Source organism: Macaca nemestrina, chromosome 1 (genome assembly GCF_043159975.1).
Source record: "Macaca nemestrina isolate mMacNem1 chromosome 1, mMacNem.hap1, whole genome shotgun sequence".
Classification (NCBI taxonomy): Eukaryota; Metazoa; Chordata; class Mammalia; order Primates; family Cercopithecidae; genus Macaca; species Macaca nemestrina.
In genome coordinates, this window is record NC_092125.1 from 2,319,345 (window position 1) to 2,331,808 (window position 12,464).

A 12,464-nucleotide genomic window follows, 5' to 3' on the forward strand; every position below is an offset into this window, starting at 1 on the left:
TACACAGTGTTCATTCACGTTTATCTTTTAAAAATGTTCTCATTCTTATACCTCAGAGCTGCTCTCTCAGGTCAGTTTCCTTCTGGTTGAAGTGTATTATTTAGGGTTTCCTCTAGTGATCTGCTGGTGGCAGTCTGTTTTTGTTAGGTTGAAATATCTTTATTTTTACCTCATTCTTTTATTTTTTTTGAGACAGGGTCTCACTCTGTCACCCAAGCTGGAGTGCAGTGGCACAATCACAGCTCACTCCAGCCTCCACACCCCCAGGCTCAAGCAATCCTCCCACCTCAGCCTCCCAGGTAGTTGGAACCACAGGCACATTCCACCACATCCAGATAATTTTTGTATTTTTTTTTTTTTTTTTTTTTTTTTTTTTTTTTTTTTTTTTTTTTTTTTTTTTTTTTTTTTTTTTTTTGAGACGGAGTCTCGCTCTGTAGCCCAGGCTGGAGTGCAGTGGCCGGATCTCAGCTCACTGCAAGCTCCGCCTCCCGGGTTCACGCCATTCTCCGGCCTCAGCCTCCCGAGTAGCTGGGACTACAGGCGCTGCCACCTCGCCCGGCTATTTTTTGTATTTCTTAGTAGAGACGGGGTTTCACCGTGTTAGCCAGGATGGTCTTGATCTCCTGACCTAGTGATCCGCCCATCTCGGCCTCCCAAAGTGCTGGGATTACAGGCTTGAGCCACCGCGCCCGGCCAATTTTTGTATTTTTTTGTAGAGACAGGGTTTCTCCATGGTGCCTAGGCTGGTCTCAAACTCCTAAGCTCAAGCTATGCTCCCACCTTGGTCTCCCAGAGTGCTGGGATTACAAATGTGAGCCACTGCACCCAGCCACCTCATTCTTAAAAAGACATTTTTGCTGGGTATGGAATTTTAGATGGGTAGTATTTTCTTTCTGCACAGAAAGCATTTTCCTATTGTCAACCAGTTATCTAACTGCTTTTTCTTGAAGACAATCTGTCTTTTCTCCCCTAGCTGCTTTTAAGCTTTTCTCTTTATTTTTAGTGTTCTCCAGCTTCACTATGTTGTTGCATCTGAGTGTAAACCTATTTCTTTTCCTCCTCTTTGGAATCCCTTGGGGCCCTCATGACTTTATGGAGTAGTGATTTTTTTTTTTTTTTTTTTGAGACAGAGTCTGCCCAGGCTGGAATGCAATGGCACAATCTTGGCTCACTGCAACCTCCGCCTCCTGGGTTCAAAGGATTCTCCTGCCTCAGCCTCCTGAGTAGCTGGGACTATCGGTGTGCACCACCACACCCAGCTAATTTTTTTGTATTTTTAGTAGAGATGGGGTTTCACCATGTGGGCCAGGCTGGTCTCGAACTCCTGACCTTGTGATCTGCCCACTTTGGCCTCCCAAAGTGTTGGGATTACAGATGTGAGCCACAGCATCCAGCCAGAGTAGTGATTTTCATCAGTTCTGGGAAATCCTCAGCCACTATCTCTCACCTATCACCTCCCTTTTTTTTTTTTGAGACGGAGTTTTGCTCTTGTCGCCTACGCTGGAGTGCAGTGGCGTGATCTCAGCTCACTGCAACCTCCACCTCCCTGGTTCAAGCAATTCTCCACCCTCAGCCTCTGGAGTAGCTGGGATTACAGGCACCTGCCACCGCACCCGGCTATTTTCTGTATTTTTAGTAGAGATGGGGTTTCACCATGTTGGCCAGGCTGGTCTCGAACTCCTGACCTACGGTGATCCGCCCGCCTCGGCCTCCCAAAGTGTTGAGATTACAGGCGTGAGCCACCGCACCTGGCCTTAAGTGGTTCTTTTCATTGTATTTCAGACTGAAAAAACGTAAAGTCTGCAACATAAAATGCCATTCCCTACAATGATGTTTTACAATAAAATATCTGTCTCCTCTTCCAGCTTTAGCTCCCATTTCTTCCTCACTTCTAGGACTTCAGTTAGACTACTTGGGGGATCTAACTCTGTCCTCTGTGGCTCCTAAACTCCCTCTCTTGTTTCTCATCTGTGTCCCTGGGCTGCAATCGGAATAATTTATTCAGAACTATTCAGTTCACTAATTCCAACTAGGCAGTGTCTAATTTGCTGTTAAACTTATCCATCATGTTTTTAATTATTATATTTCTTCCTTCCTAAAAAAAAATCATTTTGTTTCTTTTCCAAATCTGCTAGATGAATTTTATAGGTTTCCATTTGTGGTTGTAATTTTTTTCTTTTTCTTTTTACTTTTTTTTTTTTGAGACAATCTGTTACCCAGGCAGTGGTGCCATCTCTGCTCACCTCAACCTCCACCTCCTGGTTTCAAGCAGTTCTCCTGCCTCAGCCTTCCGACTAGCTGGGATTACAGGTGCCCCCAACACACCTGGCTAATGTTTGTATTTTTAATATAGACAGGGTTTCGCGTGTTGGCCAGGCTGGTCTTGAACTCCTGACCACAAGTGATCTGCCCACCTCGGCCTCCCAAAGTACTGGGATTACAGGATTATAGGCTGAGCCACCGTGCCCGGCCGGTTTGTGGTTATAATTTCTCACAGGCGGGATCTCCCTGCATGCTTCCCCACTCTCTTCAGTGCCAACACTGCTTTCTTTGTGGCCACTGGAGCAGGGCAGGTGCTTCTCATTCACTCCTATCCTGAGGCTATAGTCAGATGAGGTCCTAACTTTATGGGATCTTAAGGCAGCATGAGAGAGGCAAGAAAAGGCCCTAAAACTACCCTGCACACCTATCTGCACACTGCCAGGCCTGGCACCTCCTTCCTTGAACTGCAGCTCCTCCTCTGCACACAAACTTACAGTAACCTGCAGGCTCTTCGGGTTTTCCTCGCAGCTTTGGGTGGTTTGTTCCTCAGACCTGGGCCTCCTCCTCTAGGTTATGGCTTCTCCAGGGCTGATTTTGGAGGAGTCAGGCCGGTGTTTAGCTAGATTACTCCAGCACTGACGACAGAAGGCATCCCCACTATTGGATATAGTCATCAGGCTTATGGGGCCAAAGAGGGGATTTGAGAGCTGTGTCCGACGTATCCCAAAGGAAGGCGGATTTCTTCTTGAGGCATTCTTTTTCTCTGTCTTGCATTTCTTTTTCTTCCAGTGCTCTGGCTGATGCGGCCGTGGGGAAGAAGGTCTTGCACGTTCCATACAGAGATTCTGTTTTGACCAAACTGCTCCAGTCAGCTCTGGGCGGGAACAGCAGAACCGCTCTGGTAAAATACCTTTCTTACAACGTTTTACACTGATTCTGCTATTGTAGTTGTTATTGTTGTTGCTGTTGGGATTAAAATTATTCCCAACACACCTGTAATATAATATAGTACTTCGCATTGACCTAGCCTAGCAATTTTTTAAAATTTTTTAGACGGAGTCTCACTGTGTCAACCAGGCTGGAGTGCCGTGCAAGCTCGGCTCACTGTAAGCTCCACCTCCTGGGTTCAAGTGATTTTCCTTCCTCAGCCTCCCGAGTAGCCGGAGCTACAGGCATGCACCATCGCACCTGGCTTTTTTTTTTTTTTTTTTTTTAAATTTTTAGTAGAGACGGGTTTTGAACTCATCTCTACTAACGAGTTGATGTTAGTAGAGACGAGTTGTTGGCCAGGCTTGAACTCCTGATCTCAGGTGATCTGCCTTTCTCGACCTCTCAAAGTTCTGGGGTTACAGGCATGAGCCACTGCACCTGGCCTTGTTTTGTTTCCCCCTCAGGACTAACAAATGATGACCTACCATTATCTCGTAACTTCTGGTCCTCTAGTACCATGTCCAATGTTTCTATATTACTAATTTTTAAATTTATTCTTTTCTGTAGTTTAAGTTCTCTACAAGGAATACACGCTACTTTTATTATCAGGAAAAAAACTAGTACAATTAAAAAAAACAACTAGCAATGTCATGTTATTCTAAGTTAGCAGAGTCGTTCCCCGGCAAGGCTGGAAATCAGTGTGACTGTGTTTCTTCAGCCTGGAGAGTAGCTGCACCCGTGTTATCTCAGCAAAGGCTCTGGAATCTCATTATCGAATGTTCGCCAAGTGGGCACAGCGTGGAATGTGTTAAAATCAGGACTCTGCTCTTCAGCTTCAGCTGTAGGGAGGGACAAAATGTGGTGAACTCTGCCCCCAGCCCAGTGCTGGCCTCCACTCTGCTGCCTGCTTAGGAGAGAAATGCTCCCTGTCGGGACCAGTTACATGCATTTCTCTCCAAAATCCACAGTAAAACACACCCTTACTCTTGATCACTTAATCCTGTTTTCAATACTTCATTTTAAAGTTTTTCTGGTTGTCAGTTACCTGTGGGTCTCAGTGGGACATCCCCCCAAAAACCTGGGACACGAGAAGGCACGTAAGATGCTCTCTGAACGTTAACCTACAAGATTCAACCTAGCGGGTCTCAGCAGATGTGTGCAAAGCCACTGAGAGCTGCAGCACGACGCCTGGACCTGCGAGACTTGACAGGGGCTGCCTGATGGCAGTGCAGTGCTTTGACAAAGGAGCGTGCTCGGGAGAGGCCAAGGGTGGCATCCTTCATCTCGGGAACCTGCAAGCTTTAACAAAGGAGCGTGCTCTGGAGAGGCCGTGGGTGGCATCCTTCATCTCAAGAAGCAAAAAGAACAGAGGACCTGCAAGGTCAACAGCCAAGCTCTCCACTCTCTATGGCGCCAATCCCAGTTTTAGCACGAGTGTCTCACAGCCTTAATTTTTAGTGGTGATAATAAAAATCCACCTGAAAATATTGCCATGATGATTAAATGAGACGACATAAACGAACAAGCTTTATAGCTGTGAAGTTAGACAAACGTAGATAATCACTTCCCGGGCCCCCAGTACTCTGGGTCACGGGCCTCCCGGCCCACAGAGGATGTGCTGCTACATAGCAGCTGCCACAGCCACCCTCAGCCACCCTCCACAGCCACCCTCAGTGATCTGCCCACCCAATCACCACAAAGTTTGCTTCTGATTTGTAAACTTTTCTGAATTCTGGAACAATCAATCCAAAGTCAAGGCCGGGCACAATGGCTCATACCTCTAATCCCAGCACTTTGGGAGACCGAGGTGGGCATATCCCTTGAGCCCAGGAGTTCAATGCCAGCCTGGGCAACATAGGGAGATCCTGTCTGTACAAAGAACACAAAAATTAGCTGAGTGTGGTGGTGCATGTCTGTAGTCCCAGCTACTCTGGAGGCTGAGGCAGGAGGACCACCTGAGCCCAAGAAGTCGAGGCTGTGAACCATGATTGCTCCACCATACTCCAGCCAGGGTGACAGAGTGAGACCCTGTCTCAAAAAAATATAAGTATAAATAAAGTCAACAGCCAGACTTGAAACCATACAAGTGGCTGTCAGGAAATGAGCAAGGTCTCTGAGGCTAACATTCAACCGTCACTCAAGCCCCTGAGGGAGTCCACAGAGGACTCAGTCCTGAGGGCGGCCAGTCCCGCGACTGGCAGCACAGGTATGAGTTAGGCAGGGGTAGGTTCGAGCCCCAGCTTAGCAAGTGGCCTCAGGCATTCCTCTAAGCCTCCATTTCTAAACTGTAAAATTGGAACAATATCACAAATTACAAGATGCCAAACTGTTCTGTGAATATGAGCTGCTTTAGTAACAATAAATTCCTCTATTAGTAACAAAGTCTGAACGGGATGTTTTTACAGATTGCGGCCGTAAGTCCAGCTGACATCTGCTATGAGGAAACTTTATCAACACTAAGATACGCGGAAAGGTACGTCTGAATATTTATCATCCATGGTGGTTCTACGTTCTAAATCTAGCAAAGTCTTAGTGCTCTTAGACTGCAGGGGTTGGCACTGGGAAGGGGGTCCGGGAGGAGAAGGAAACGATGTGAGAGAGAGGAATGAAAGGAACTAAAACACGAGGGGAAAGAATGGAGACCTGGAGCCTCGGGGCAGGGCTGTGTCGCTGGGTCCTGGATGGGAGCAGAGCTGGGGGCTCAGGGATGGGGGCGGCGCGGATGCCAGTCCTGACGTGATTAGCCTGATCTGTCCCTGTGTTTTCCTGCCGAATAGCATGGCTGTTTCACAGCTTTCTCCTTCGGTTGCACAGGGCACGGGTAGAGAATGGTGCCAGGCAGGGGATTTTTGTGCTAATGACAAATGAAGATGAGCTCTGTGAGCGACAGCTTCTTGGTCAGAGCCACTCGCGGGGCCGCCCTGCAGCCCCTGCGCAGACCAGCTCTCCACACTGTCAGTTACTGTACTTCCCAGGGCCCACACCGCACACTGCAGTCTGGAGGTGGCCTGATGGCCACAGGAGTCACCGGGCCGGGGCGGGGGCTGTCACTGCCAGGTTCCTTCCCACCCACCTGGCTGGGAGACAGGCCCACTCGGTCAGCACTACGGGAGGCTGCCACCAAGCCGAGTTCCTGCCCCTCGGCCTCTGCAGCTCCTTCCAAGCCTGCTCTCCTGAACCTTCTAAGAAAGAGAGGCGTGGGGAGAGGGGAGTCTGTGGCCACGGTAGGACCCTCCCCACATGCTGCCCTGCTCCTCCTCAGGCGAAGGCCAACCTTGGGAATCCACCAGAACAGCTCCCCACCGAGTCTGGGCAGGAGCTTGGGACTGTCAGACCCGGTTCTGGGCAGCTGGAGTTGGCACATGAGGTGAAACTGACTTGCCAGCCCTGATATGTCATTCGCCAGGTCTATGGGCTTAGAGGTCAGAGTCTGGCCCTAGCAGCTGTGACCATGGGCAAGAAATAGAACCTCTCCCCCATCCCGTTACCCTGAGCCAGCATTCCTCATTCTCAGCACTGGGGAGAGCTCTGACCGCGGGAGGTAGGTGTGAACTGTGCCCAGCACTGGGGAGAGCTCTGACCGCGGGAGGTAGGTGTGAACTGTGCCCAGCACTGGGGAAAGCTCTGACCGCGGGAGGTAGGTGTGAACTGTGCCCAGCAGAGTTCTGCCTGGTGTGTGAGGGAGGGTGGGGAACTGTGGTCACAACGATGCCACCCAGGAAATGCCTCCCCTTCCGGTCTTTTCTCTGGCCCTCTTCTCAGCACAGGAGCACTTGCATGTTGGTGACAAACGTCTTCCTTCTCATTCTTCACTGCACAGCCTCAGTATTGTCACACCATGAGGCATTTTCCTCCAGCATCTGACACAAGCTCAGGTTTTATTTTTATTTTCTGAGATAGGGTGTCACCCTGTCACCCAGCCTGGGGTACAGCGGCACATGGCATCCTCAACCTCCCAGACTCAAGTGATCCTCCCTCCTCGGACTCCCAAAGTGCTAGGATTACAGGTGTGAGCCGCCGCGCCCAGTGCAAGCTCGGAGCTTTAGATCGAATTTTGCCTTAAGCGGTATCCAGAACGTTTGTTTTCTCCCTGCTTATCAGGTGCAAATCTGTGGCTCCCAGTGTGTACAGGACAGACCATGTGATACAGAGGAGAGAGAAAATGGTGCCCACAGCCCGTGGGACTTGTAAACTCTGATTCCATCTCCCCTGTGTGAAATGAAAGGGGTACAGTTACCAGATTTAACAAATAAAAATACAAGGTGCTCAGTTACATTGAAATTTTGAACAAGGAATGTTTTACTGTATATCCCATGCAGTATTTGGGGGTATCTGTTTTCTCTGACAACATTGGAAGGAGCCACCTGGAGCACCTCCGAGGCGCCTCCCAGCCTGGCGCATGCGCAGAGCGGTCCCAGCAGCCTCCAGGCCAGGAGTTATTTCAGCAGCAACAGATTGGGCAGGTTCTTAGGTTAACCAAGTCAGCCCAATTGGCTGAGTGTGTTCAGGTCCCAGGACATGTCAGGGGCTGAGGCGAGGCCTGGCCTGGCTGAGCTGCTCGTGTTTATTTGGACTGTGCAGGTGATTCAATCACTTTGGTCTTAATAGTTGAATGGAACCAGACCCGGTGTGGAATCTCAAGTCACCTGGGGCAGGGGGCCTGGGGGTGCTGCTGCTCCGGCAAGGGGCTCCAGGCCTAAGAGTGTGTCCATCTTTGCACATGAAAGGGCTAAAAAGATCCGGAACAAAGCAGTGGTCAACACCTGGACACTGATGAGAGAGTCAAGGGCGGAGAACAGCAAGCTGCTGCCCAGATGTACACACTCCATAATGTCAGGTAAACCGAGTCAGGGGCCGATGCCCTGAGCAATGGGGGGGTCTGAGCTGGGCTAAGCCTGGGGCCAGGGGTGGAGGGAGCACCTGGATTCGAATCTGAGGGAGTGGTTAGGGCACAGTGGGGGGCACAGTGGGGGGCACTGGGGCTTTGTCCAGGATATTGTGATTCCATCCTTTAAAAAAAAACTGAGATAAATGTAGACTCATTTGCAGTTGTGAGAAATAGCCCTGAATTTTAAGATGGTCATCTTACTCTCATTTTTATTGACATTTTATTTGGTATTTGAGACAGGGTCCGCTCTGTCACCCGGGCTCGAGTGCAGAGGTGTGATCACTTAGGACAGCCTTACATCTCCTGGGCTCAAGCAATCCTCCTGCCTCGGCTTTGCAAAGTGCTGGGGTTACAGGCGTGAGCCACCGCGACCAGCCTCATTTTTATTTTGAGGTCATTGTTTCTCCCAGGATGTTTTCCCTTACCGGATTTGGACAGTGGCCACCTGATGTCTGCCCGCTGAGGGCTTCCTGCGGCGAGATGACGCCGGAAGCCCATTGAGGGTTGGCCACCTCCTCCAAGACGGAGTTCCATCCTGGCTGTGCATCACAGCCGCCTGGTGACAGGGCTCCCCCCAACCTCATAAACCGGAATCCCAGGCAGCGGTCAGCTCTAAATCCCCCAAACTCATAAACCAGAACCCGGGCAGCCGTTAGCACTGTGTCCCAAGTGATTCCAACATGCGCAATTATCCAGAGCCCCCATGATAGGTGAAGGCCTTCGATTGCAGTTTGGCAGCATAAAGATATATATTGTTTTATGCTTATTAATGATTTAAAATGAGATGGACAAAAAGGTAAAACTACTGGGTGAAATTGGCATGAGCGTCCGGCATCAAAGCAGCAATATCGAATGGGCTCCCTCCCTCCTGGGGGCCCTTGGGTGGTGGCGGGACCTCCTGTACCCCTTGCCCTACCGGTCATGCCAGGCTACCCAAAGGACGTGTGGCTCAGACAGAGGGTGGGCCAGCCCCGAGCCCCACCTGGCCCTTCCCAGGCACACGACCGGACTCGCTGAGGCTTCAACCTCAACAAAGCGCTCCCTAAATCAGAATCAGCGCACACGTGTGTGTGGCTGGCCTGGGCCTGGCTCTGCCTGTCGCAAATCTCTGTACCATCAAAACCTGACATGCCAGATGTGGACCTACACGTAACCCGTAACCCCCACTGCTCTCCAGCACAGACACGGACTACGTGGAAAACAGTGTAATCCTATGAATCTTCCCGAATCCCCCCACCCCATGGGAGTTCCCCATAGCAAGAAATCACGTGAAACGCCCTCACAAGCCCGAGCAAGTACAAAAATAAGAGAGCACTGAACTCCTGCCTCCCCGTTAAAGGACCTTCTTGCCCTAACGTCTTACGAATTAGGAGGATAATTAGTCCTCTTTGTAGGACTTACCAAAAGATCTCGTCTTCACGCATAAGCGTGGTGCATTCCTGCTGCTGCCGGGATCCCAGGCTTTGAGAAACGAGCGGAGACTCCCTGGTTATCCCGCGCCTCCCTTCGGCACTGCAGACCCCCTGCTTAAAAAGCCTCCCTCCTTCCAGAGCCTTCAGCCTGTCTCCGGGCAGAGCCGCAGCTGGGGACTCCTGCTGATCAGGTGACCTGGGCACACCTGCTGGAGCAGGCCCAGGTGAGCTTCACTCCTGGCACCTGCGGAGGCTGAGTGAGCCCAGGACAGGGGGCCAGGCCCAATTGTGTCGAGGCTTTTTCGGTGCATGTGTAACGTGTGACTGGTAATGATGCTACTGGCAGAGCTAGGGAGAGAACATCACGTTGAGCATGCAAGCGAGGGAAGCAGGGTGGCCTCGGTGCCTGGCGGGGCGTGAGGCCAGGTATCGATCCTGGCATTTGCTGATATCACACCCTAAATGGGCTATGATGTGAATTTCGGCCTCCCCTCGTCACCCTGGCTTCCACCCACCCCACTCCCTGTGGCCACAAGGCCCTGGGAAAATCCCGAAGTCGAGAATCAGACCTGGAGTACTTGGGGACTGGAGCTGGGGATTCAGGAAGCTCACGCTGCCTAACCACGGCCTCAGGGCCTGGGGGTGGAGCAGGGTGGGGTCTGTGGCATCAGGAAGCCGGACGGTTAGGGCCGTGCTGAGTCACGTTCTGTGTAAGTGGTGGCTGGGACTCTCAGCATCAACGGTCAAGTAGGGTCACATGGAGGAATACGGGATTTGGGGTTCTGCATATACAGTAAAATTGGAAGGATTTTTGCTCTGTTTACTCCTTGTCAGAGAGGATTGCAAGCTGTAAAAGTCTTCCTCATGCCTGCATAATCATCCCCGTTTTGTTTACTGTTAAATCCCTGCCCACCATCCATCCATCCTTGTGTGGACGAACGACATGTGCTCAGGTTCCCAGGCCAGGGTTCGTGCCATACCCCACTTTTTGCCATCAACATCTGATTCTCAACCAGCCAGCAGCACTTCGGGAGAATGAGAGGCTGCATGGAGACCTGGGGGAGGGGCTGCCCAGGCGGGGGACGCAGACAGCTGGGGAGAGCAGCGGGGAGAACGGCTTCTTGGAACTGTCCCATCCAGATGTACTCGGACTCCTGACGGCTGGCCCGCCTGAGACTCCACCCCGCCATCAGCACTGCCCCAGCCCCTCTCAGCTTTCCTCCCTCCCCAGGCGGGCTGACCAGGTGGATGGAGACAGGAAAGAAGTGTTGCTCTCCCGGGTGAGCGGGTGCAGACTGGCGATGCCCACCCTCTCCACTTCCCCTGCAGGAGCGGCAGATGATGACCTTCCCTCACCTTCTTAATGTCAACGAGGACCCACAGCTCACCGGGGTCCTCAAGTACTTCATTCAACCTGGTACTCCGCCGGCCCCCTGTCCCTGCCCTGCCCTGCCCTCTCCCCACCCCACCCTCCCCCTGCCCTCCCCTGCACCAACCCTGCCCTGCCCCTGCCCCTGCCCTCCCCCTGCCCCCACCCTACCTTTTCCCCACCCTGCCCTCCCCCTGCCTCCACCCTGCCTTCTCCCGACCCTGCCCTCCCCCGCCCTCCCCCCCCCCACCCCGTCCCCTCCCTGCTCATGCTTCTTGCCCCACAGGCATGTTTCTTTTCTTTCTTGTTTTTTAAATATTTTTCATTTTGGTAAAATATACATAAAGTTCACCATTTTAACCATTTTAAGAGTACAGTTCAGTGGCATTAAGTACATTCATATTGTGTGACCGTCACCACCATCCATCTGCAGTACATTTTCATCTTCCCAGACGGAAACTCTGTACCCATGAAACGCGAGCTACGCCTCCCCCTCCAGCCCCGGGAGCCAGTGTCCCACCTTCTGTCTCTGTGCGTTTGACGATGGGGGCCTCAGATAACCCCTCCCCCTCCAGCCCAGCAGCCACTGTCCCACCTTCTCTCTGTGCATTTGACAATGGGGGCCTCAGATAACCCCTCCCCCTCCAGACCTGGGAGTGTGTCTCACCTTCTGTCTGTGTGGATTTGAAGATGGGGAGACCTCGACGTTTTCATCTTTCTCTGACTGCTTTATGACCTCAGGAGAATGTCCTCAAGGTGCATCCATGTAGCATGTGTTGAGAATTTCCTTCTTCTTGTTGAAGGCTGAAAAGCATTCTCTCCGATGTATACAGCACGTTTTATTTATCTATTATCCTGGCATGGTTCTTGTTACATTTTTGTTTAGCGGTTTCTAAGGAGGGCATCAGCCCTTAAGCTGTCTTCCTGACCTAAATGAACAGGCTGGAACACAGCGCCCAGAACCTCAAGAGCCCCTGGCTTCCCCTCCCCGGCTGTGCACCCCAGGACGGCCCCGAGGGCTCCGTGCACCCCAGGACGGCCGCGAGGGCTCCGTGCACCCCAGGACGGCTGCGAGGGCTCTGCACCCCCAGGATGGCCGCGAGGGCTCCGTGCACCCCCAGGATGGCTGCGAGGGCTCCGTGCACCCCCAGGATGGCCGCGAGGGCTCTGTGCACCCCCAGGATGGCCGCGAGGGTTCCGTGCACCCCAGGACGGCCGCGAGGGCTCTGCACCCCCAGGATGGCCGCGAGGGCTCCGTGCACCCCCAGGATGGCCGCGAGGGCTCCGTGCAAGATGGCCATGGGGGATGTGGGGGTGTGGAGGGTGACGTGTCTGCACTCCTTGGGGTCAGTCACTACACAGAAACGGAGCTTCAAACACCAGAACCTCTCCTATGGCCAGTATTCAGTGGGTCTCCTAAGGCTCAGGCCTAACGGTTTCTTCTTCCAGAATGCTCATGAAGAAGGTGGAATTTTTAAAGTTAGGAACTCCCCCCCACTGCCCCACTATACACACACATTCCCCCCCAACACAAACACATTCCCCCCCACACACACACATTCCCCCCCACACACACATTCCACACACACACACACACACACAC

The 12,464-nt window shown here is 52.0% G+C and overlaps 1 protein-coding gene across 1 annotated transcript in view; it reads left to right on the forward strand.

Moving 5' to 3' along the window:
• LOC105474800 (kinesin-like protein KIF28P) overlaps window positions 1-12,464 on the forward strand; it is a 55,045-nt gene that overhangs the window by 20,223 nt on the left and 22,358 nt on the right. The window contains 4 exon segments of the mRNA XM_071068413.1: window positions 3,052-3,163; window positions 5,598-5,665; window positions 7,920-8,003; window positions 10,830-10,961. Of these exon segments, the coding sequence (XP_070924514.1) occupies window positions 3,052-3,163; window positions 5,598-5,665; window positions 7,920-8,003; window positions 10,830-10,961 (396 nt within the window).